Consider the following 27,763-nt stretch of genomic DNA (forward strand, 5'->3'; position numbering starts at 1 on the left):
TTAAATGTTTCCTCGATGAGAGGTTCTTGGCTTATGAAATGTTAAAATACTGCCTTTGGTAGAGACTTGCTCTGTAATACGGTAAGAGAAAGGAGAAAGGGAAATGTACCTAAGCAAAAGTACCCTGATTTATATTCATATTCTATCATGGCATTCTCAGCAGAACCCATTGTTTTCCTTCTCTCCTCCATTATTTTCATTTTAGTTTTGGTAACTAGTTAGTATTTTGACTAATTTGTGTTTGCTCTTGACCATCCAAGCAATTTATTAGTCTACCACTAAAAGTATATCTTAAGGAACTTTTTTTTCCTCAAGTTTACTATCAAATTTTGCATTTATTTTTAAATTTTTGTTGATTAGTAGTTGTAATGATAGAATTATATGATTTGGGGCAGCCCGGGTAGCTCAGCATCTGCCTTCGGCCCAGGGTGTGATACTGGAGACCCAGGAAAGAGTCCCACGTTGGGCTCCCTGCATGGAGCCTGCTTCTCCCTCTGCCTGTGTTTCTGCCTCTCTCTCTCTCTCTCTCTCTCTCTCTGTGTGTGTGTGTCTCTCATGAGTGAATAAATAAAATCTTAAAAAAAAGAATTATATGATTTTTGCAAGTACTGTTCTATGAAGGTGTCTTTGTTCTTTCCATTTTTTGACACCAACAAAAGAATGATATAAAAAGATTCCCTTGGTCATTAGATTAGGGTTTAGAGAGTGGCAATAACAGTTTCTGCCTAATTGGCTACATTTACTGACTTGGAAAGAGGAGTCAGGTTTGGGGACTCTGATTTGTTCATGGATCTCTGACGAGGAAGCATGAGGTGGTGGGAGCCTATCTGTGCTATGAGTGGAGGACGTAGCTTTCCCCCAGCTATAGGTGGATGAATAGGAAACAAGTGGTGTCCTCTCCTCCCTAGGGCCAGATGCAGCACCACTGAGTATTCCAGATCTTGCAAGCCATTGTCAACCTGGAGGGGAACATGAGTCAAACGCAACATGGTAAAATACTAATTATTTAATATGAGTAATGGTTTCACAAATTTTCTGAATACCTAGATTTTAAGAAAGTATATGTGTCCTTTCTTAAAATGTTTTATATAGAAAGCTGAAACCATTTAAGGAAGTGTTTCTTATGTAATGCCGTTTACTGTTAGGCCAATACGTACTTTTTTTATTTCCTTGATGTAAACCAAATATGGAATCTTCTTCTTACCGAGCTTGTTTCCTAGGGGTGCAGATCTATTTCCTTTGCCCTATAGTTTCCAGTAGGAACACATCTGGTAATATGTTCAATCCTTTCTCAAATTAAGTGAAGTTGCATTTCTCTACCTTATTAAGATGGCCATGTTTATCTTTACACCATTATTGTCTTACACATTTTTGGCTTCTGCTTTGTTGGTTATTTTTACTTAAAAAAATTCTCAATTTTTCCTATAGTATCAGAGATGAAATAAGTGTTAAATATTTTTAGATGACATGTGCTGTAGGTTTTTATCAAAAAAAGATACTTATTTTTAAATATTTATTTATTTATTTATTTATTTATTTATTTATTTATTTATTTTAGAGAGACAGAGAGAGAGTCTGAGCAGAGAGAAGGAGAAGCAGACTCTCTGGTAGAGCAGGGAGTCCAATGTGGGGCTCTATCCCAGGACCCTGAGATCATGACCTGAGCCAACGGCAGACACTTGTCCAACTGAGACACCCAGGTGCCCCTCTAGGGTTTTTTTAAAAATAAATATTACTCTCAATCAAATATCACCACTTGATTCATCAAAGTGTATAGGGTTTCTATAAGGTGAGCAAATATGCTAATAATTCTGGCCTAATTTACTCCTTTATGATATGTGTGAAGGGCTACATTATTTTCTTTTGTAAAAGAACACTTTTAATTTTTATTTATTTATTTTTAAAGATTTATTTATTTATTGGATGGGGGTCAGAAGAAGGGGGAGAGAATCTCCAGTAGCTTTTCGCTGAGCATGGAGCCTAACCCAGGGATCCATCTTATGACACTGAGATCATGACCGGAGCCGAAATCAGGAGTAGGACACTTAATTGACTGAGCCACCCAGGTGCCCTAGAAGGACACTTTTTAAACTACACAAATCCCAACACTTGCTCTATACTCTCTTCCAAAAGAAAGACAGTTTCTTTATCAGTTACAAAGAAGAACAGGATATTACAACAGCTTGTGGTTGCAAACCCAAAGGAAGATTTTAGCATTTAAATAGCAAATGAATGCTTGGTTTTCCTTTTGTTTGATACATAGAAATTGAAACCTGGAGAAAAAAATGTCTGTCTTTCTGAGCACATGATGTCTAAAGCCATTTGGATGGCTTGAGACTAACATAATTCTGTTATGTCTCATTGGTTCAGGCCCAGGGTTTCCTTCCTTATTCCACTGGAGCTAATTAATGGATCTCTGTACAATCAGAGCAGCAAAAGAATTCTCCAAGCCACTGCAGGCTCTGCTACTATAAGTAGCCCATGTTAGTATTTTATGAGAGAATTTTTAGTCATTTTTAATAGCCAGGACACCTCTATCAAGTGGACTTATCTCATGAGGCAGAAATGATTCTTGCCTGGTGTGATGAAAGACTAACCTTGAGTTCCTGTTCCCATTCCAACTGTTCTTAACTGTTCTTCATTCAGCAGTTAGAATTTGCAGGATTCTACAAAAATGCATGCACCCTCTACCTTTAATTCCATCCCTCTAGATTTCCCAGGGGTATTTGTTTCCTTTGCCTTTCATCATGATATTTGTCCAGCTCCTATACTCTTTAAACATAAAACAACATAAAAAGAGTATAATTGGGGACCTAAGGTCTGAAACTCCTATAAAGTTTTCTGAGAAGTTGTCATCCCTAGTTGCCAATTCAGCAACTATTAGGGCAGGAAACTCTCAGGAGATTTAAATCTGTAGGTGGTATCTAATTACAAGTGGACATTTTTCTCCATTCCTATTAACCAGAGATAAACCAGAGAATCAACCCCATCTGTGAGGGTAGCATGAACATTGAGATTGTTTTTTGTTTGTTAGTTTAGTAATGGGAATTGAATTTTCCCTTGAACCAATTTCTGTTGATTGGTCAGTGATGCACATTACATAGGACACATGAATAGGTAGGATGAAGAATGTAGTTGTCATGAAAACTGGTTCTCACTTCAAAATTAGTAAGTGCATGTAGGAAGCAGCATCTTACTGCTGGATAAGATGTAGCTGGCATCCTGTCCTCGAAGAGCTCATGATTTAATGGGGGTGAAGCATTACCATGTCATGATCACATTTACATTTCACACTGACTGCGCCATCTATGGCAGTCAGTCTAGGTGCGAGATGATAGTAGCTTGGTCTGGGGGAGGGGAGGTGCTACTGGAGGGGGGTAGAGAAGCATACATATTTGAACACTATTTAAAGGAGGATGAATTGGGACGCCCGAGTGGCTCAGCGATTGAGCATCTGCCTTCGGCTCAGGGAATAATCCCAGGGTCCAGGGATTGAGTCCTGCATCGGGCTCCTGCAGGGAGCCTGCTTCTGTCTCTGCCTATGTTTCTGCCTCTCTGTGTGTGTCTCTCATGAATAAATAAATAAAATCTTAAAAACAAATAAAGGAGGATGAGTTGCAAGGGAGGGAAAGGAGGAGCAGGTGGAAAATCAGAAGAGTATTTTGAACAGAAATCCAGAGAAAAGTGCTCCAGGAGTTAACCAGAGGGAGGAATCCTACTGAAGGGGGGATTTGAGTGAGGACGGAGAGGTGGATTTAGTGAGCGTGGATAAAGGGAAAGGAGAAAGTAAAGGGACAGTGTGTTCTTATGTAGAGGAAAGTTTGGGGGTCTTTGGCTTAAAAAACATACATCTGTGACTCTTGAACTCAGAAGTTGTAATGTTATGTACACATGGGATGATTCCACATACAAGTCTCAGAGTTGATGACCAAGGCAATGACAGTTATGACATTCACTATCACAAAAAGAAGAGGATGGTTGGAGAACTTGAAAAATTGACCAAGGCTAGTGGGTTCTTTTCCATTAAAGTGAAATAAAACTGCTATACTTGCTGAGCTGCTATAGTGCCACCAAGTGAAGCAACTACTAGTTCTTTGTCTTTGCTTCTCCTTTGCATTCCAGGAGCCTGACACCCAGCTGAAGAAATAGTCTGTAATACCACATGCTAATTTCACTCCGCTGCATATTCATTTATCACAATTTCAGAATTAAAAAAATTTATTCCAATAGAAAGCATGAAAATGTACATCTCAATATGTATTTGAAGATCTCCAGAAAACTTTAAAAATATCTGTTTCTACCAGTTGCATAAAAGTTCTCTGATATTTGGTACTTAAAATCTATTTTTAATCTATTAGCCATTAAGTCAGCAAATAGTTTCTTTGATATGTGTCTAGGCCTGGTGCTTAAAGTTTACATTCCTTTGCCATTAGTGTCTGTGGTTGATTATCCCAGTGACTTAAAACCCAATTCCAACCCAAATAGTAGAAGAGAAGTCAATAAATTATGGAAAGAGATATAGTTTCTTTGGGGAGAATTTACAAATGCTTAGAATAGTCTAAACAAAGAATAGAGCACTTCTATCCTTCACCTTCCACACTTGGTGAGGGTCAAGCTGAGATGGAGCAGCCATGGCTGCAATCAGAGACACAATATACAATCAGATGGAATAGCAAACAGTGAATTAGTGAACATCTCAGTTTTCTCCTGACTCTGTAATGCTGTAATTCCATTATCTTGTTGGAGATCCAGAGGGATAGCTGTCTCAAATAATTTGCCATTATGACATATTATATTAACCACCTCACAGATGGATGTCTTAAGAACTTACTCAACTTAATCTATTTTTTTTTTTTGAGAGAGAGAGAGAGACCACAAGAGGTGAGGGAGAGAATTTTTTTTTTTAAAGATTTATTTATTTATTTTGGAGAGAGAGTGCAAGTGGGGTGGGGGGCAGAGAGAGGGAGAGAAGCAGACTCCCTGCTAAGTGTGGAGCCCCACACCAGGCTCTATCTCAGGATCCTGAGATCATGACCTGAGCCAAAATCAAGAGTCAGATGCTTAACCACCTGAGCCACCCAGGCACCCCAGCAACTTCTATTGAAAAACAACTAACAACCTTTAAAAAAAGTACTTTCTCTAGAAAAACATGTTGGACCCTGGGAGCTCATGATTGCTGCTAATGTAATCTTGGTTTATCTTTGGTCCCAAATTCAAAAATTCCTTTAAATTTTTTTTTTTTTTTCAAATTTCTGAGGCATTGTTCTCTCTACTCCAGGCAGGAGACAACTGAATTCTAAGAGTGCTCTGTGAACACAGCAGGTGTCAGAAATCCATTTTAAATCTCTGTTCAGAAGCTTTGATTCAATTTGGTTTCACTGCTCAATGCAAAGAGGCCTCTTTGGATGTGTTTTTAGATAGATTATTGTGCAGTGGCAGCTTGAAAATGTCCCAGGGTAAATTGCAGCAATTTCTGGGAAGTTGTTAAAGAAAGCTCTTGGATATAATTATATCTAAATAAGGCCCAGCTTGATAGCTGATGAAAGGATGTGGTGTGGTCAATGTTTCTGGTTCACTGTGATTTAATTGAAGAACAGGCGGTCCTGAAATGGTTTACATACTTTCCTGGTAGGGACGTCTACCATTTGTATGTTCTTTTCTCTCTGTGCAGATCCCCCTAGAGCTAAGATGTGAAGGAGCATCATCCTGCATAGATTTACCTCCAGATCTTGGAGAGCTGGATGGGAAAAGGACAGAAATGGACAACTCCATCAGGGGTTACCTAGGGCTCACAAAGAGAAAAACAGCTATGGAGTGGCTCAGATGATGTCAAACTGGGCTAAAGGGCCACGCATAGTCCCAGAGGAATTCAGCTTTCTTGCATTTCATTCATTTGTTTAAAAACATTTATTGTAAACAACCCAGGTTAGACTCTTTTAGGTGCTGGCATTGTAAAGAAGAGGAATAGTCTTTTGTGCCATGAAGTCACACTAAAGTCCGTTCATAAAACAAGGGCCAGTTCAAAGGAATCCTTTTGGAAAGTAGTCAGAAATGTATTATATGTAGGTTATGGTCAAGTAGAATCTCACATTTACAATCGCTTGAAATAAATTAAAGCAACATATGATTAAATCAGGCCTGGAGGGAGAAAGGCAGACAAAAGTTGTGATGTTTTCTGCCTTTCAAAGGAAAACTCTTTATATATGAGTAGCAAATTCCTGGTTAAATTACAGTTCCTCATAAAAATCAGTGAATCTACCTAATGAGTGTTTTAAGGGGCGGGTCTTACCCTGAAGCATTTGAAAATGTTAAGGAAGATTGGACATTTACGAAGTACGAAATGTAGAGTACTTATATAACTTTAAGGGTCGCACGGAACATGAATGAAGATTTATATTCTTAGTATCCTTAAGATATCTTGCAAACATTTGCAGTCCCCATTTGCTTTGTCATCCCATAGCCTATAGATGGCTACGTAACTCAGTCTTTGGCTCCCTGCCTGTATCATCAAACTGTCATTATGCTAAAATTCAGTATCTACTAACTACTAAGAGCTGTGACTCTGGCCTCTGCTATGATATTATCTAGGATTACATTAAAAAAATGCTTGTGGAAGTTGAAGCATCAGACTATTAACTAATTGTCTATTGATAAAAATAATAGTCTATTGATAAAAATAAACAATAGGGACACCTGGGTGGCTCAGCAGTTGAGCGTCTGACTTTGGCTCAGGGAGTGATTTCGGGGTCCTGGGATCGAGTCCTGCACACATTGGGCTCCCTGCAAGGGGCCTGAGTCTCCCTCTGCCTATGTCTCTGCCACTCTCTCTGTCTCATGAATAAATAAAATCTTTAAAAGAATACAACAATATATTTTACACTATTTACTAGGGATGTGCTGTCTTACGTGTATTTTCTCATTCAGTGCTCACATATTCCTATTATCAGTTCCATTTTCAGGTCAGAGAATGTTTTTGCCAAGGTAACTTTAGGGTTCTCAATGTCAAACACATATTAATTGACAGCATTCAGATTGGAACTAAGATTTTTCTGAGTTTCCATCTTGCATTGCACACTGTGTTATAGTGTCCTAAAATTAAAGGATATTATTCCCATATGGTTTGTGTTTCCTTTTTTTTTTTTTTTTTTTTTATGATAGTCACACAGGGAGAGAGAGAGAGAGGCAGAGACACAGGCAGAGGGAGAAGCAGGCTCCATGCACTGGGAGCCCAACGTGGGATTCGATCCCGGGTCTCCAGGATTGCGCCCTGGGCCAAAGGCAGGCGCCAAACCGCTGCGCCACCCAGGGATCCCATGATTTGTGTTTCCAATGAGAATGAATTCTGTGGTGTTGCCGGCCTTGAAGTAACCCTGGGGAACAAAAGCCCTCAGCTCATTCTCTTCATCCATAAAGGGTATCCATGTGAGAAGGTTGGAATGAGGAGATTCTGTTATGAGGACTGTGTAGTAAGGAAGGTGTAAGTTGAATAGCATTGAGTGTTCTGGGAGTTGTCTGGATGGTGCTCCACTTCCGTCCTCCCCCACCAGTGCCTCAGGGTAACAGGTGTGTATAATGTGGCTATGGGAAGGCATGGTCTGGAGCCAAAATGCAAATCTCATTTAATGAGATTATTTTATGGCAGTTCTTGAGGGAGTTGTCATGGGGACCTTTAGGAGTTATGTTCAGAGTCATGAACTTCCAACATCTGCAGAAAACTCAATCTTGACATTTCAGAGGAAATTTGTGATAAGGTAATAGGTAGAGGTCACTGTCCTGATTTCAGAGGGAATCCAAAGATTGCTGAGTCCATTTTCAGAACCTTGAGTGTTTTGACAGAAGTCTGATTTAGAACCCCTACCACAGAGCCTACATCAGTATAGGAATAGTTTGTGGTAGATGTTGGCATGGAGGCAAATTCATTTTTATCCAGGAGTTCATCTCTTCTATGCTCTACTAACTTTCTTGGGAAAATTTAATTTTAGAAAGCTAATGGCACTGCTATTCCCCAGACTCCAAGGAACAGCTTTGTCATCGTCCACCTCCACTCAGCCATTAATGGGAGATTAATATATTTTGACATAAAGGGACACAATTGAATTGCTTGGCTTTCACTTAATGTCTGTGTATTTTATCTTCCCCATGTTCTAGTTGTCTGTTTTCATGTTATTGGTTGGCCTGTAAAATACCTGTGGGAGAAGATCCAGGTGAATGATGGCCCTATCCAGGCTAGACCATTTCCCCTCAGAGAAAGCCCAGCTGCTTGTCAGAAGTGCCTAGGCGGGCCCAGCACACCCCTGAACTTCTTCCACTACCTGGCAGCAGCAGATGCTATTGTTTATTAGCAAAATCTTATGTAGGGGAGTAGTTGTCAGAATAATGATTAAACTGATAATAGCTGGTATCTACTGAGCACTTACAGTGAGCCAGGCATCTTTTGGTATTGACTCATTTAATCCTCATAGTATCTTTGTCCATAAAGGGTATTCATGTGAGAATGTTGGAATGAGGAGAGTCTGTTATGAGGATTGAAAGAAACCTGTGTAGTGGATCTTGTTATCTCTACATTACCGGTGAGGAATCTGAAAACACAGGGTTTCCTGATTCTGGTAATTGGAACACCTGTACTTCCCATCTAGGCGACCTGACTCAGAGCCTGAGCTCTTACACTTTGCTGAGCTGCCTACTTTAGTCCAGGATCCAAAATAATTCAAAGGAGACTTCCACGATGGACCCCATGATTGCCCTAAAATTAGCTGATGGTCCCCAACAGTTGATAACAGGCCAAACACCAAGTACCTCAGTTAGAAGGATGTTTAAGCAAGCAAGCCGCGGCTGGTGGGAACGTGGGATGTCTTGTAGGTCGTTTGGAACAGATGGGTGCCGACAGCAAGGGAGTGAGTGTCTAAGAAGGTGGGATGGGGGAGAGTAACAGGCAGTTCCAGAGTCTCCATTTTATTGTCTCCTGCCTAGCTGATCACTCTGGAGGGGAAGTGAGGTAATATATGAATTCATTTGGATCTGGAAAGTTCCATTCAAATGACAGGTCCTATTGTATGTCCATGGTGTGCCACCTGTCAGGTCAGGAAGATTGGTGGAGACTGTGGCTCAGGAGGCAACACAGTGTGGCTGAAATTGGTGGGCAAAGATACAAAGCTGGGAGACAGAAGCATGTGGGCAGGGAGTGGGCATGGCTGAACCATGAGAAAGGCAGGACACACTGGTTGGCTAGTGGGGAGCGCCTGGGGGAAAGGTGTACAGTGACTGGTCTATAGTCATTCTCTGAATCCTCTTTTCTACTCTACAGCTACTGCTGGACCCAGGTCTTATTCCTGATACCTCTAGCCTGCTAGAGGATCCTAGAGGTTGCTGTCATTAATTCTACAGTAATCTCAAAATTTGTTGAAGTAGAGCTCTTTCAACTTCTGTCCTCCCCAGAGGGTCTGGTGGGCCACCACATTCTCTGCTTATCACTTCCCTCTTACCTAATGTACTTGTGGGGAAATATTTCCTAATTACAATCTTTTCAGGTCACTAGGGTAAACTTGAAAAGATCAGACCCCTCTTAATTTGAGGAATGAGCATTTGGTATAAATACTGTATGATCACTCCGATAATTGCTTAAATTCTTTCCTATCATTTCCTATCTACTCACATCTAATATCTAACATTCTCTACTGTAATTCTTATTTTTACTCTGGTTCTGAGTTAACATTTATTTATACATTGACATAATTTTAAAATCTTTTTCTAAAAACGATGATACTCAAAGTAAAATAATCCCTAAATCCCATCATGTAGAGATAACTGGTTGGGATAGCTCACTGAACATTCACTCCAGACATTTGTATACAAATACAAATGCTGATTCCACAGTTTACATGAAGGAGATTATTCCAGATACAATTTTCCATGACTTTTTTTCACTTCACAGTGTTATGGTAAGACTTTCCTTTAAACAACTGTAGATCTAGACACTCATTTGTAAATCCCCAGTGTTCTCTTGTTTCAATATACCACAGTTTACATAATTTTCCCCCAGTTGATTGCTTATTGATAACAGTCTGAACACCACATAGAGATTATTTGACTGTGTTAATTCAGGCTCTCTGGTTTTGCTGTCAAATCCACAGGATTCTTGGCATCACATAATAAAGCAAGCATGAAACTGATGAGTAAAGAGTCCAAGACTCTGCTCCCAGCTCTTCCACTTAGTAGCTATGTGACCGTAAAATCACTTTACCCTTCTGAACCTTTGCTTCCCTGTCTGTAAATGATGGTAAGGTTATATATGATACTTAAGGTGTGTTCTACTAATTCAAAACATGCCTTTAAATTCTATTGCCCATTTCAATTTACCAGTTTTATTTGTCAATGCCTATTCCATAATCAGCACAATGCCCAGTACAAAGTGGACACCCAACAGATACACTCTGAATGAATTAGTCTATTGATTTGTCTTCTCAAAACTTTCTCTCAGAATTATCCATCTTGTCATTTCCTATTAGCTTAGTTTTAAACCCAGTGAACCTCAGACATTTTTATTTGTCCACCATTTATCTTTAGGATTTATGCTCTTGTATCTAACTATCTTTGTGTGTGGGGAGGAGGAGGAGAACTACATATGGGTGTGCACATATGAATCCATAGTTGGATCTATATATTGTTTTGGGGGTATTAGAGTGGGAATCTGTATGGAGGGAGTTAATTATACTTTCCCTAAGATAAGGTGATAGGCAAGAGAATGAGATTGAATTATTTTTTCCCTTCTTCCAGAATTGCAGTGAAATTCCATGTATGTATGTGTTTGAGGTGGGGGTCATGGTATCCTGACAATATTTTATCACTCCCTCCTTCCATCTATCTTTTTCTTCTTCCTTCTCACTATTTCTTCTCTTTCTTTCCCTTTTTCCTCTTTCAGTCTTTCCCTTCTTTACTGAAATGAAGAATAATGCTATTCTTTCTACTTTGGTCAATAGTGATTTTTATTCCATAACACAAGAAAGGAGAAGCAATCTCAAAATTTGCTAAAATTATCTGAACCAATGAAATCTAAGTATAAAGTAATACTGAAGGACAGATGGGGATTGTGTTGTATTAATATATTGAAGAAATGCATTGATCCATAATGGTGATGATGAAGATTAAATTGTTTCACTCAACTAATACCAATGATTAAACTGCTTTGAAAAATACTATGTAAAACCCAAGGGCATTCTATAAGTGAACAGGATGATTTGGAAACCTTGGTACTACCCTCTTTTAATTGTTTAACATTTATCCTGAACCAATTTGGATTGAGTTCTTTGAAAATGAATTACAACTTCATTCCCTTTCTAAAGAAAGTACATTATACAAATTTTAAATTTTTTTCTTCATTTTGGGGTACTCAAAAATCACCATCACAGGCAGAATTTATTGTCCTAAACTTTGAGAGGTTCCTTCAGACTGTTGGGGTACGTAGAGCCGTTTTGATCTCGATCGTATGCTTTCTTAATTCTTGGTCTGCTTTTTAGAGGGTTTTTGTTTTTGTTTTTTGGCTCTTTTGAGGGTCAAACTGTTATATTTGGCTAACAAGGGCATATTTTCCTAGAGGAGTTTTTTACAGCTCTGTGCCATGTCTCACAATTTCAGATTAGCTATGTCTAATTTATTGCAGAACTAAGCACATGAGCTTATTGGAATTTTTAATAAGTTAATAGTAAACAGGACAGGAGAGGCTTCCAGAAGCTTTTTCTGCTTATTTCCATGTTCTTACCTAAATTCCAGAAACTTGAGGTATCTGGAGATGTATTCTCCAGATAATGGCCAAATTGTGGTAAAGAACCTCCAATTCTGGTTTGAATGAGAACTTATTCTCCCAAGCATGAAGAAACATTATTGGCTTTAGTTCTCCCAAGTGTATGTGACTCTCAATTCCACTCTCTCATTTGTTTTGCAGTCCCCAATCTGTCCCAGACCGCCTGAGGATCCGGGTGAACAAAATCAGTTTACAAGACTATGAAGGATTCCACTATGACAAAGAGAAACTTCGGGAAGCTTGTAAGTTGGAAGGGCCTAAAGTTGATCTCATGTGATCAGCCTATCTTCAGCTTCTTGACCCTCCTTGGTTTGATGAATAGATTCATCCTGTGTCTGAAAACAATGGTTAGGGAAATGAAGGGAAGCACAGTAATGTGTGAACCCCAAGTGGTGATTTATGGGCTGAAGAAAATAGAACTGAACAAAGGAAAGTAGCAAGATAAAATTATTGTGCTGGAGATGCCAAGTTAGGATTTGTTGGTTTATTAAACACTTTAGGCTCAGGCTCACCTAAAATGAGGAAGCAGAAAGTTGGCAAGTGTCATATGGTATCACAATGTCTAGAAATGTCTGCATTACCAAATACTATCCTTGTTCTTCATGCAGGTGTGCCAGTTATCTGCAAAGACATGTCCAATGCTTCTAGCTATTATGTGATTGCATAAATGTCAGAGGCCCACAGAATACTCAGTGTCATGATAAAGTGACTCACGGATGATGAGATGCCATTGTTCTGAAATCTTAAGTTGACTCAAAGAATGAATACTTCTTAATGTTCATATTTTCCACATGCTTCTTTAAATGCATAGCTAGTTTTTAGTTCATCTTGTCTATCATTCAGTATTTATTGGGCACTTTTTACATTCCACTTACATTTGGCTCCCTGTCTGTACTGTGATATATGAGGTAACCAAGTAAAGTAGGCCAGAAGATGTGAAGACCGCAGGTGTCTTAGATATTAGGGTTCTGGGCTCTGTTATAACTACGGAGGCCAATAGTGAAATGCAGTAAAGTCAGAGAAGATCAGGACCAGTATCCCAGGGCATAGGCAGGGATCCAAAAAAGAACAAAAAGAATTTGACATAGAACCAGAGGTTTATAAACTTAAAATAGAAGACACAAATAGCTCAAACTGGCAGGAAGAACATAGGGGACACATTCCTGGGATAATGATTTCCAAGTTGTAATTCTGAACCTGAGATCCGGAGTGGGATTTCGTGGATGGAAATCCTGAAGTCCCGGGTCAGTCTGGGGGGTCAGTGAGGGACTTTCCACTCTGGAGGTGGCAGTGAGCAAGGGTCTATTTCCCTGGTAGCCCAACCACTGAACATCCCAGCAAATTCTGTGAAATTCCTCCTCTCTGAATTCTCTCTGCCACTTCAGTTGCCTCAGCCCTTCTGGTTCTTTTCCTTAAACATCAATACCTTCTAACTGTTCCCCAGCCTTCTCCCTCTCTGTTCTTCACTCTCATTTCCTCTCCTTGGAAAGTTTGAAGTCAAGAAGAAGTACTTCCCTGACCCTTTGTATTTCTCCCTTCTATGAATGACAGATTATATATTTAATACAAATGAGATTATAAGTGACAGACTAGCACAAAATCTAGTTTAACTCATAATGCGATGGACATACATGTTTGCATTGGGAGGTGTAGTTAGCTACTGCGTAACTTAAATGGACTTGTAAAGGTTACTGATTCTAAAGAAGAGTGTCTATGTCCTTTCTCATTCCAAACTTATGGACAAAAAGCTTATAATTTTTGAAAACCAAAAAAAGAAAGAATGGAACTCAAGTCAGTAATATTTTTCAGCTTACCATAGACTCTAAACAAAGTTGGTTAGGAGTAGGGAAGCATTTGAAATTTGGGGCTGAAATGGGATTTGAGGCTTATCTGTGGATTTCAATGATCTGTTCTATCTCTTCTGTGACATTATCTGTCCACCACTGACATAGGTAATTGTGATTTGAGTTTTTACAAGAAGATGATATTTCCTGGCAGATGCTTTACTCATCATATCTTCTGTGATACAACTTCTCTGTAAGGAAACTTATATCAAATGGGGAAGATGACTTGGTATAAATCTAAATCCAGTAAATTCAGCAGTGTCTATGGGTCTCAGGACAAACACTCAAAGAGGGAATCAAGAAGTTAACTTGCTCTAAAGATTTGAGTCTGAAGGAAACAATATATTAATTAGAAGTGAAGATGGCCAACTCAGACATTCCACATTGAATATGTAGTTGTGATGCACCTAAACTGTGGTTGCTCAGGGAAGTTTGTCCTTCAGGATTATATATTTGATTATCACCCTCACTCTCTTGCCTAATTCCAACTTGCAACCAACTACAGATTCACAGGAAGACTAGCAGAGCTCAAACTGAGTATAAAGATGAAAACCAGTTCAAGTCCATTTGTGACATACAATGCCAAAATAGATCTGTTATTTCGGAAGCATCAATTAAATAAAATGCATAGAACACATATAGATAAAAGGGATTTGAGGACTGCACTCTGACCTGCATCACAAAGGGAGTGAATCCTCTTCGGCCATCTATTTATTGTCAACATACAAACCCTGAACTAGAGCAGTACTGCATTATTGGGTTTAAAAATTAGTCCCCCCCCCCAAAAAAAATTAGTTCCCTTTCTTGATGATACACCAAGTGATTCATCCAGGCAGCATGTGGCTGTTTGCCATCACTGTTTAATGGATCTTGCTCATGTGTCTGGATCATTGTTTATATTCGATTACAAGCTTGAATATTTGTTGTCTAACAAAGCCCCACTTCCATCTATAAGGCAGGACTCCTTGGTAATTAGAGGATGGCAGCTCTTTTAATTACCTTGCTTATTTTAGCATAGATAAAGATGACTACACTATTTCAAAGACTTACCATCCCTCTTCCATTTAGCTCCAGCTAGCCTGGGGGCAGTCCCCCTGAAATAATAGCTTAAAGAGGGTTAATATATACCAGTCCCTTCCCTGGCTCTTGCCAGTAAATTTCAGACTTACTTAAAATAATTAGAATCTCATTCCTGGATTTATGAATTATTAACCCTCAAGATAATGGTTATGATGTCCAAGAGGAAAGTCTATTCAGCTTAAAAGGCAGAACATAAAGAGAAACATTTTTAAAAATCCTTAAAGTAAATCCATAATGATCGCAGAAACTCACTCCCATAATCTGAATGAAGTAGATAAATGACTCCTTAAAAAAGCATGTAATCATGTAGTCTAGACAGAGGGTGGTTAGTTATTGAAAATCTCTTATAGTTCTAACTCCTAAGGAGTTTTGTTGATGCAACGTGTATTTTTATATCTAGAATAACTTGATCCTGGCCAAGATTGAACTCTACCCTGTGTAAACTGGCATTAGTATACTCTGTGCTTTTGAATTGCCCTGATAATTCATACAGGTGTAGGCCTTAAAATACAAGCAAAAACCAGTTTGAAACTAATTGAAAATAGGGGTAGCCTCTAAAGGTAGGAGAGGACTAACATTTGTTGTTTATCAAGTATAGTGTTCAACTATCCTTTTACACTTTCTCAGTGTAATGGGAATTCTATGGATGTTTATAAGCCTGTATAATGTATAGTATATAACATCTCACTACATTATTCTCTGGCAAAGATTAATGATATTAGGATTCTTTACACAGTTGCTTTAATGGAATTCCCTTGTCTTTCATTTACTACTGTGGTGGAAGAGTCAGACATGTTTGTGTATGAATCACATTTGGAACCTTGACCAAATAAATAATCTCTCTGATGATCCTATCTCTCAGCTCTAAAATGAGAATATAATTGCAGCCTCATAGAATTAGAGGGTGCAATGTAATCTTGTAGATGAAACCACTGGTACATAGTCTGGCACACAAGCATTCTCTCTAAGAGTGATGGCTCTGATTGTTGCGGTTGCTGTTGCTCGAGACATACTACAGGCACACTGGCTGCTCTTTCATCTGCAGGTCCAAAAGCCAGCTGACCTCTCTTACCTGTGGCTTTCACTTTAAAGTACACACGCTACCACCTTCCAACTCCCTTTCTCACTTTCAAAAACAGTGTTGAAAACACTGATAAATATCACAGAAAGATTATGGGAAGAGAACATAATCACTCAATTCACATTTATTGTGTCTGCCAGGACAAGACACTGCTCTGATGGCAGGATATTTAAACCTGTGAGACATGTAAACACTGAGTGCCCATATTTGGTGATCTGGCTAGATATCTATCTGCACACTTCTTGAGTCCTAAGACAGCCTCATACGTGCATCATCTGGTATTTGGGACTGATTTTTTTTTTTTAACTTATTTTGGGAGTGCCTGGGTGGCTCAGCCACTGAAGCATCTAGCTCTTGGTTTTGGCTCACGTCATGATCTCTGGGTCCCTAGAGCATCATGTTAGGGCTCCACGTTCAGAAGAGAGTCTGCTTCTCTGTCTCCTTATGCCCTTCTCCCACTCATGCTCTCTCTCTCTCTCTCTCTCTCTCTCTCTTTCTCTGTTTCCCTCTTTCTCTCTCATATAAATAAATAAATCAAGGTGTGCCAGAGTGGCTCAATCCTACTCCTGGTTTCAGCTCAGGTCATGATCCCAAGGTCATGGCATCAAGCTCCTCTGGGCCTCCATGCTCAGCACAGCTTCTGCTTCAGATTCTTTCTCCCTCCTCCTCTGCCTCCCCCCCGCCCCACCCCGGCTCATGGTCTCCCTCTTTCTCCATCTCTCAAATAAATGAATAAGTAAAATCTCTAAAAATCAAATAAATATTCTTTTAAAAACTTATTTTGGAGTAATTTTAGATTTTTATAAAAGTTCCAAAGATACTACTGGAAGTTCCTGTATCCCTTTCACCCAGTTTTCCCAATTGCTGAACATTTTATATTACCCTGCTACCTTTGTCAAATAAACTGATATTGCTTCATTACTATTAACTAAAATCTGTACTTTCTATTCCACAATCCAATTCAGGACAAAATATGGCATTTGGTTGGCATGTCTTCCCAGACTTGTCTGGTCTATGGCAGTTTCTGAATCTTTCTTTTTCTTCCTCCATGACCCTGATGGTCCTGAGAAATAGTGGCCAGGTGTCCTGTAGAATACCCACAATCTGGCTTTGTCTATTGCTTAGTTCATAATGAGAGTGAAGTGAGTTAAAGGTTCTTGGGGAAAAAATACTGTAGAGGTGTAGTTTCCTTTTAGTCTCATGATATCAGAGTTTCCCTGGCACCCATATGATATCCATGATGATGGTAACCTCATCACTTGGTTAAGGCTGTACTTGCTAGGTTTCTCTACTGTGAAGTTACTATTTTTTTCCTTTCGCAATGCTGGTTTGTTTGTTTGTTTGTCTGTTTGTTTGTTTTTGTGAATCACTACGTTTAGCCCATCTTCAGACTTGGGGGAGGTCTATCACAGGGGTTTTCATCGTTTCTAGTGTCCATATTTGACCTCAAGTGAATTTATTTTAATACATGTGGCATAATGGAGCCATTCATTCAGATGCATCCATGCTTCCAAAAACTGTGTGTTTGTGACAATTATATACTATCCACTGCATTAAATAGGCATTGGAAAATGAAATTGGGACATTTAACATGACAATATCATTTATGCAGTACACATTTATTGAGTGCTTACTGTTAGCAAACGGTGGTGGGGGTTAAAAAACAGAAATAGTACCTGATTCATTGGAGCATTTTTCTCATGTGAATTCCAGTAGGGCTATGGAAACACTAGGTACCTATATTCCTAGCAAACATCACTTAAGTGACTAAAGAAAGTGATGGAAATGTAGAAGCAAGAATGAGAAAAACCAATCTAACTACTAATTACTTGTATGACCTTGGACAATGCATTTATCCTCTTCAGGCTTCATTGGCCTTATCTGCTCTACACACAGTGGTTAAACTAGGCGTTTCCTAAGAACTGTATTATAGTAAATGTTTAGCCCTATAGAAATTACATAGGGTTTAATATTTTTTCCTCCAGACATGTCTTCTTAGCGAAGTTTTTAAAGCACACACATCACTCATGAGTATGAACATTAGAAAATTCTGTAAGTGCATTTTGCTTCATGAATTTGCAACAAATACTGATATTTTTTCTGTTGATAGCTTCATGTAAAATTTAGTCTTCTCCCCTCATTTAACAAGTTAACAATCAGGATGTTCAGTGGGGATTGAGCCCCCATTTGGTGGAGGTAAGTGTTCCATTTTGAAAGCTAAGGAATAAAATGATTCCAGTCTGTTCTCTGAAGGACACTGTATATCCCTTTGTGAGCGTGTTTGTCTTTTCCTATTTTTCATGAGTTGACATTTACCCAGAGTTTTGTGCTTAGTTTCTTTTACTATTCTTCTCTGTCTTTTGTCTATACTGTGTATTTATCTTTTTATTTAAAATGTAATACTAGGTTATGCCTGGATGGCTCAGCAGTTAAGCTCTGCTTTCAGCTCAGGGTGTAATCCTGAAGTTCAGGGATCAAGTCCCACACCGGGCTCCCTGAGGGGAGCCTGCTTCTCCCTCTGCCTATGTCTCTGCCTCTCTCTGTGTGTGTGTCTCACAAACAAATAAATAAAATCGTTAAAAAAAATTTAAAAAAATGTAATAGTAAGTGAAAGTAATAGTTAACTCATAAGCATTACTGTGAGCAAGGAAATATCCTAACATTTCTATTCCTCTTATATAATTTAATTCTTCCAAAATCTTCTGAGGTTTTGGCCTGAGAAACTTGGTAAATAGAGACAGGAGAGGTGTAGGGGGCCCCCAGTGACCAAGAAGCAGCACACAGTGAACCAGGAAAAAAAAAAAAAAAAAACTTGTTGATTGCAAGCCAAGAGAAGAAAAATGTTTTATGCGAGAACAGTGAGAACTATGCTGAATGCCCCAGAGTGGGAGAGGTGGAATAAGGATTGCATGCTAAGAACTGGTCATCAGATTTGGATTTGGGCCGAGGGTAATTATTCATCACCCTACAAGAGGTTGAAGAGTGAAAAAGTGAAGATGACTAGAATGGCTACATGCACACATGGGAGGGAAGGAAGTGAATCTGCATAGGTTGCCCTTTTTAGATGGTTAGCTACAAAAGGGAAGCGGGAATGGAATGGTGGCTGGGAGGGGACCTGGAGCCCAGGGAGGATTTTTTTCTACTTTGTAAGATAGTACAGCTGTCTCTCTTGATGGAACCCATTTACTAGAGAGGGAGAACTCCTTTCAGGAGAGAGGACCAAATGCAGGGGTAATGCCTTGGAGTGGGTGGAGATAGGATCTAGTGCCCAGGGCACCAGTACAGAGTACAGAGCAGAAAAGCAGAGGAGTGTTGCAGAGGCAGGTGAGTTGGGGGTTTGGGTATTAGAGAGAAGCAGAAGTTCCATTCTGATGACTTTTATTTTCTCAGTGAGATAAAAAGCAAGCCTACCAGATAACAGTAGGGACAGGAGAGTATCAGTGTTCAGGAAGAGCAGAGCAAGTTGAAAAGAATCAATGTGAAGAGCAACACAGTGAGTCGCTCACACAGAATTGCTAAGCAGCACTTTCGATATGGATCGATTAATTCATTGGCTTTTCATAAGTGCAGAGAGCCTGACCCAGTCTGTTCCTAGGGGTCTTAACTTATAAATGAGTGCACTGTCTTTCTTTCCAGCCTCAAAAATTCAGATGCCAGGAGGGTATTAGGCTGGAAGATGGTGATCTTACTTTTAATATAAATGTCTAAATGATCTAATTCTGTTTATGACCCAAAGGCTTGCTTTGTTTATAAGAAAATATGTGCTTCCAGAGCTTTGGTGAATTAGATGCTGATGATGGTAGGTCTCAGAAAGGAAATAAGCCTCAGGTATTAATATTTGATCCTTCTTTCATTGTTGAAATGTAGGTTTGGGGAATGAGAACCATCTATTGTAGGTACATCCTCAAGTCTCTACCCAAAGGAATATTTTCCCCCTTTAGTTTATTCTGTGCACACACACAAAATCATGACTAATTCTTACTGCTTATACACCAACCTAGTTCACTTTGTTGATACCTTCCCAGGTTGACAACTCTAGGATATCAACTCAGATTGCAGTCAGGTTTCTCTTTAAAGGCTTCCTTCTAAGGACCTTGTATAAAATTATTGCTTTTTTATTTATCATGTTAACGTGTGGGTGCCACTGCAATCATGGCATTGTGTTTAACAGCTAGTGTCTACACACTGCTCACGGTTTACAGAGGGTGTTCATCTATGCCATATGCATGTGTTATCACAGGGACACTTAGAAACACTGCCTCACCCGGGGTCACATGGCTATGATGGGATTTTAATAAGAAGCAGCATCTCTCTCCTAAGCCAGTACACTTTCCTAATACACAGCTCTACTTCTTTGTAAAGACATAGCTGTGCACTTATAGAAATGTGTTTTTAAAAAGGATTTGGGATCATAGTTTTTGTAAGTGGTTGGGTTTCCTCAGAAATAGAATCTGAGGCTTTTGAGTTTTAGATGTAGGAGGTTTGTTGGGGACTCTCCAAGAGGGAACAGCATTTGTGAAGACGGAGGAAAGTACCATCAGGATAGGGCAGAGGAAGATGTTGAGCTGTAAGACAATTGCAACAGAGGCCTCCCACAGGGACATTTGCATCTGGGATGGCCATGTAGGGTTGTCCCAGTTGAAACAAGGATTGTTCCACTCAAGCCAGGCTCTCCGCTGAGAGGAAGCAAACCCTGAGTAGGGTATTTTCCTTCCTGGAGAAGGATTCAGCTGTGAGTTATCAGTAGAGCCACCACTTGAGAGCTGAAGGAATGAGTGCTTCCTTGTGTCACCTCATCTGGGTGGGGCACGTCAGCTCTGAAAGCATCTTGTTTACAGTAACAGAGCACCTGATTTTTAAAATAAGGCTGGGAAGGATCCACCCCCCCCACCCAAAATCCTTGAGTGCATTTATTCACTTTAAAAATATATTATTTTTCTTTATTTTCAATTTGTCAACATACAATATAACACCGGTGCTCATAACACCCAGTGCTCATTCCATTAAGTGCCCTCCTTAGTTATTCACTTCTTCATTAGCAATTCTTTATTGAGTACCTACCATGTACCAAGCACTGTTCTAGGTGCTAGGGATTAGAGTCAAATTTTAATTTGTATTTTTTTAACCTGAGTCTCCTACTATTCCAAATTCAGGGAATTGGAATATAAGTTATCTTCTTTAGATGTGTCAGAATTAGCTAAAAGAAACTCAAAATGTTAATGATGACCTTTTCTTGAGAGCTCTTTTTGACATGAACTATTATTAAGCCAAATATTCTTCACTTGGAATTTGAGTGATTAAAATTGGAAGCGTAAATATAAGGCAATCTAAATTTTAAGCTATTTCTAGCCTGACACTGTAGTTAGAGATAACTTCAGAGTTTGAGCTTCATCAAGATAGACATTTCATCTATGTATTCTTCCAACTTATTGGTAAAGATGTTGAACCAAATAGAACCCCGGACAGAAATGTATACTAATCTGAACATAATAACCTCTTTGCGGATTGACTCAGAATAACAATTTTGTGTGCTACTAACGTGGGTGAAAACTGTAGACTTTTCATAGTTCATACTTAATACTTCGTGGGTTTCCTGAATCCCTGACCCATGAATCTCCTCTGGAGTCACTGATAAACAGAATCAGAGTCCCCTGGCTTGTCAGATTCTAAGGATAGGTTTGCTGAAATCTGCCCAGTTTCACATCTTTATGTGGCAGCTGTCTACATATAATTTGTTTACTCTTTTTGCTTCCAGAAAGAGATTTAGGCCTCTTCAGAAGATTTTGGGAAATCTTTGTATCATTAATTCTCTACATGTATCCAATGAACTCAGAAATTCAGAGCTATGTGACTGATTATGTCTTCCGTATCTAACTGTTGGTGACCTCGCGCATCACCGAATGGTACACAGACAGTATGATCTTGAAATTTAAACTAGTGTCTCTAACCATCATTTTTAGTATTTAAGTATGTGGTACAGTTATGAATCTTTGCTTTTGAACCCTTAACGTTTCATCTGACTTTCATATTTTTTTGGCTGGCCAGGCCAGGTAGCTAAGATTCCAATGTCATAACCAAATATTTGCTATCTCCTAATTACTAGAGCACTAGCTCTAGTAAGTCGTCACTGGTGCTTCTTCTCTGTATCTAGGAATTTTATAAATCCTACCTTATTGATAAATACACCTGGAAGAAATTCTATTTTCCAGTGCCCATTGTCAAGTACATTCTAGAATCTCACCATTAAAAGCTGTTATTACATTTTACGCTGGGAATAAATCCCAAGGAATTTTATAACACATTTTGTTGTACTAGGATTTCATTGAATGTGACAATAGGAGTTTTCATTGAAATGGAATTTTCTGCATCAAAAATAGAAATCTATGTTATTGTTGTTAAGCTTTCATACTAAGTTGGAAGATTATGGCATTTCATAGAACTGAGCTAAAGCTCTTCCTAACTCACCTTCCTGCCACTCATCGTCTTCATATCTCTGCCAAAGATTTTTCTAAAATGTCAAAGAAAAATTGCATTGGACAAATTAAACAGGCTACGAATAATTTATTCAAGACTATTGCAATAAGAAGGAGAAAGTGAACTCAACTCCCCTGTAACAAAAGGCAGGAGAATTTTAAAGCAGAGGGATGAGTGAGTAGAAAAGTAGTGCAGGACATTGGCATGTTAGTCTTTGTGATTAGGCTATCTGTGTTTGTTAATTGTCACTTATTAGCAGCAATTAAGTAGGCTCCTACCCAACCCATGGAAATTCAAGGATCCGGACACAATCTTCCTTAAAGGGTCCATTTCAAAAAGATGCCTCCCAGGTCTTTGAGAAGGACATTCTAGGGTTGTAAAAGTGGCTGAGAGGCTGGGAGAAGATTGACACCTTAAAAGGACAGAGAAGTAATTTACAATTGGAAGTCTTCTAAATAAGAATTGGGAGGTCAGACACTGTCTTAAGTATAGTCAAGCTGAGGGGAACATTAAGGCCCTCTAGATTAATGTAAATCTGAAACTTTTATCATCTGTTGGGAACCCTATAGTATCTGTCTATCTTTTTAAGAATAAAGTCTCAATTCTTAACATAAAAAAAAATGCAAGTCTCTGGCCTTGGCCTCAGCTTGTACTCTGCATCCATCTATTTTCCTAAGTCCTGAACATTTGCTGTTTATGAGACCTTGGTTTCTCAAAATCTAAGGATGATCTAAAACTAAGGGAATTTCTTGTGCCTGAAAAACTCTTGTCTCTGTTGCCAGACTTCCTTATTGTCTTCATTTGGGATAACTCCTCATGAATTGTATCCTGACCTAGGAAATGTGCAACTTCTCTGTATCCTAAACACACTAGTTTCTTGTCTGTCAGAATTCCAATCACAAGGTATATAATCAAGAGGATGTCTTTAATGTCCCTCTTCTTTTCCCAGTCTATAATATCTTGAGGGCAGGTACTGGTTCTTATTCAGTATTGCGGCCTCACTTCCTAGCACTCTAGTTGTTGCTGGCACAAGAAAATCCTTAAAACTTGTGTGTCAAGTGATTAAGTGGATGACTTATAGACCTGAAAAATATTTTCATACAATTCCATATATATATATCTGAAACACAATTGGCCAGTTAAATGAAAGTGAGTACCAGGAGTTGTTATTATAGGTTATAAATGACAAAGTATTTAAGAGAATTTTTTAAAAAGTGAGTTGGCTGTCCCTTGGGTTGCCTTCTCAGTTAGTTTACTATTAGGATAAGAAGCAGAATTCGAACTGTAGTTTGAAACCCAGATTTGTAGAGAAACTGCTACTTCCTAGAAAGCATGCATCCAAAATATTATACTCACATAGAATGCAATGAAAACTACCTAGTTGACTTTTATCTTGTGGTGACGTTTTGAACTAATTTTGGGGAGATTTAGCTCAAGCTATGGAGTACAACCTTTAGGATCACTTTTAATCACAAGAATCAGGTTTCCTGAAACCTTTTACAGACCCCAGCTATGGCAGGGTGCAGTATAAAGTTCTGAGGATGTTCTATATCCTGTTGAATGCTATATGCCTATTAATTTCCCCTGTTGGTTCCATTGAGCTGTGGCAGTTAATGATGACAAGTTGTTATAAAATGGACTTGTGGGGAAAAATTGGATTGAAACATTGCCAACTCATTCTCTTTAATTATTATCAGCCATCAAGTTAGAACTTTAGTTCCCTGATAACCCTGACACATTCAAAACTAATGAGGACCATAGGAAGATTCCACTTGCTCCTCCCATCTTCCCTTAGGACTTTCCTCCCTTTCTCTAGTCCCCTGCCTCCCCTCCCTGATTTTTACTTCTAGTCCCTTCTACCCATCATTGTGTGACTTCTTGAATAGTGTTAAAACTATGGCCAAGAAAGTCGGTAACATTTGCTTTTTCTACGTGTAAATAGATTCTCGGATGTTAGCAAAGTATCTGTCTATAGGAAACTCAGAGCCTGTTTTTTCTTTTCTCTTGCTTTTTATTTCTTTTTAATTAATAGACTTTTTTTTAAAGAGCAGTTTTAGCTTTACAAAAAGTTTAAGTGGAAAGTACACAGAGTTCCACATAGTCCCCCACTGTAGGCTCCCTACCCCAGCACACAGTTTCCCTTATTAACATCTTGCTTTAGTATGATAAATTCAGTTACAATTGGTGAGCTAATGTTAATGCATTATTATTAACTAAGTCCACATTTCTACATTAGGATTCATGTTTGTGTTCTGTAGTTTTATGGTTTTTCACAGATGTGTGGCATATATCTACCAAGACAGTATCATTCAGTGTAGCTTCCCTGCACTAAGTACCCCTGGGCTAAACCTATTAATCCATCCCTTTCCTGTAACCCTTAGCAACCACTGACTTTTTTTACTCTTCATACTTTTCCAGAATACCATGTAGTTCAAATCATGCAGCACTGTCTTCTTTCAGTTAGCAATATACACTTAAGCTTCCTTCATTATCTTTTGTGGCTTGAAAACTCATTTCTCTTCATTCCCGAATAGTAACCCATTGTACAATGATAAGTTTTGTTTTTCACTTGCCTATTGAAGGACATCTTGGTTGCTTGCAAGTTTTAGCAATTGTGAATAAAGTCAATTGTGAATATTCGTGTTCAGATTTTTGTGAGGACATGATTTTGGGCTCATTTGGGTTAATACCAAGGAATAGTTTTGCTGGTAAGAATTTGTTTAGTGCTATCTTCCAAAGTGGCTGCCTATGTTGCACTCTCATCAGCAATGAATAAAAGTTCCTATTGCCTCCTCCTTCTCACCAGTATTTGGTGTTGTCAAATATTTGTTTTTATGTTGTCTATTCTAACAGATATGTAATGGTATCTTGTTGTTTAATGTGCAATTCCCTAATGACATATGATGTTGAGCACCTTTTTCATGTGTTTATTTACCATCTAAGTCTTTTATCTGGTGAGCTGTCTGTTTAGATCTCTTGCCTACTTTTTTTTTTTAAGATTTTATTTATTTATTCATGATAGACAGAGAGAGAGAGAGAGAGAGAGAGGCAGGCAGAGACACAGGCAGAGGGAGAAGCAAGGCTCCATGCCGGGAATCCAGGATCATGCCCTGTGCCAAAGGCAGGCGCTAAACCACTGAGCCACCCAGGGATCCTGTTGCCTACTTTTTTGTTTTTTTTTTAATTTTTATTTATTTATGATAGTCACACACACAGAGAGAGAGAGAGAGAGAGAGAGAGAGGCAGAGACACAGGCAGAGGGAGAAGCAGGCTCCATGCACCAGGAGCTCGACGTGGGATTCGATCCCGGGTCTCCAGGATCGCGCCCTGAGCCAAAGGCAGGCGCCAAACCGCTGCACCACCCAGGGATCCCAGGGATCCCCCGTTGCCTACTTTTTAATTGACTGTTACTTTTGAGTTTTAAGAATTCTTTGCATATTTTGAATACCAGTCTTTTACCAGATATGTGTTTTGCAAAGATTTTTTTCCCCAGTCTATCTGGTCTTTTCATTTGTTTAACAGTATCTTTAACGGAACAGAAGTCTTAATTCAATTAAGTCCAACTTATCACTTTTCTCTTTTATGGATCATGCTTTCGGTGTTGTAGTCACCTGTCATTGCCAAACATAAGCTTGCCTAGCTTCTCGCCTGTGTTAATTTTTTTTTTTAATTTTATTTATTTATGATAGTCACACAGAGAGAGAGAGGCAGAGACACAGGCAAAGGGAGAAGCAGGCTCCATGCACCGGGAGCCCGATGTGGGATTCGATCCCGGGTCTCCAGGATCGCGCCCTGGGCCAAAGACAGGCGCTAAACCGCTGCGCCACCCAGGGATCCCTCGCCTGTGTTATTTTCCAGGGAACAGTTTCTTTTTCAGCCTATCAGTTTCTCAAGGCTGTGTAGAGGTTGATAGAAAGAGAGTGAGTATTGATTATGCCTACAAATCTAAAATCAATGCTTAAGGAAATGTCACATTTTAAAAAGATTATCTCTAAATAGTATTAACATAAAATAAATTAATTGTAAGATTATATTTTCCCTGATTTACCATAGTATTTGAAATGCTTCCCTATTTTGTGAATTTTTAACTTAGATTTATTCTTTTCAGGAGGCGACAGTGTTTTTATTTAACCTCGAGACTGCAATTCTAACATTTTTATGTATACACTTAGATCTTAAAACCCAATCTTTGCAAATCCCTGCAGTTTCTGAGAAGTTTTCTCTAAGGTCACACACCTTCTTTTAATGATCCTGTTGAAGATAGTTTTTCATGTTTTGAATAGGTTAGTAGCCCCATTCAGCTGCAATTCTATTGTAACAGGAATGACACTGTAATAAAGAGAGAGATAGACAAACCAACTGACTTAAACATCTTAAACATGTAAGGAAAAGGTGATGATTTCACTTGTATTTATTTTTATTATTTTTGAACTTTTTAAATTTTATTTAAATTTAATTAATTAACATATCATGTATTACTGGTTTCAGAGGTAGAGGTCAGTGATTCACCAGTCTTATAGAACACCCAGTGCTCAGGACATTATGTGCCCTCCCTAATACCCATCACCCAGTTACCCCACCCCTCCACCCTCTCCCCTCCAATGACCCTCAGTTTGTTTCCTATGTATGACTTCACTTGTAGAGGAAGGCTCTCAGGACAGCTGAAAAGAGTCTGCATCAGTGTCTGGCTTCAGCTTCCCTGAGAGTGCACATGAGCCCCTTCTAAGAGGATTTAGGGGGCAAGATTATGACTGAATTCTGAGAAACATTTGTCAGGGTGTTGGGGTGCATTCAAGGTATCAAGCAGAAATATGGTTGGGGGAATGGACTTCTTTGAATATTTCTGCTTTACCATAACCTAACTCTTGCTCTGAAAAACAGATTAAGACAGAGTACATCTAGGGTGCTACAGTGTTGATATATTTGAGAAACTGGTTCAGACTTGCCTGGGCTGTACCCTTGGGTTGAAAAATAACTCCAAGGATTGTGAAAATCTCAATGATGATAGCTATCCACATAAAGGTCTCTTGAGTCACAGTGTTCCAGTATATGTTGTTTGGCAGCTCATTGTATCTGTCATCCTGTGCTTGTCTAATCCCACCTTTGCTCCTCTTATTTGTATTCTCTATATGTTATATTGCATGCATTTCTCATCCTTATTGAAAATTCAACTTTTGTTTGGAGAAGTACTATAGGAGCTTCTTGATAGAGGGTGTGTCCTTTATTCAATCCTTGGAATTGTTTGATAGCTTGGATTATGTGTAAAAGTCTTAGAATGTTGAAGGCCTTGTTTGATTACCTGCCTGACCATGTAGATGCCTGTACAGTTTAAAACTAAATAATTTCTGATCCTTTATATGCCATCTAGTTATTCTTTTCTGGAAATTTATAGATGCTTTGTCCCCAGTATTCTTAAATTTTAAAACAAAATGTCTTCCTATTGTTTTATTGTTATTGTGCTAGGCACCTGTCAGGCCATTTCAGTTT

At 38.9% G+C, this 27,763-nt stretch overlaps 1 protein-coding gene across 1 annotated transcript in view; it reads left to right on the forward strand.

Annotated features, from left to right (window-relative positions):
* The window catches only part of DGKI (diacylglycerol kinase iota), a 419,283-nt gene that overhangs the window by 289,266 nt on the left and 102,254 nt on the right, over positions 1–27,763 (forward strand). The window contains 1 exon segment of the mRNA XM_072762958.1: positions 11,939–12,039. Within this exon segment, the coding sequence (XP_072619059.1) occupies positions 11,939–12,039 (101 nt within the window).

This window comes from Vulpes vulpes, chromosome 7, assembly GCF_048418805.1.
Source record: "Vulpes vulpes isolate BD-2025 chromosome 7, VulVul3, whole genome shotgun sequence".
Lineage (NCBI taxonomy): Eukaryota > Metazoa > Chordata > Mammalia > Carnivora > Canidae > Vulpes > Vulpes vulpes.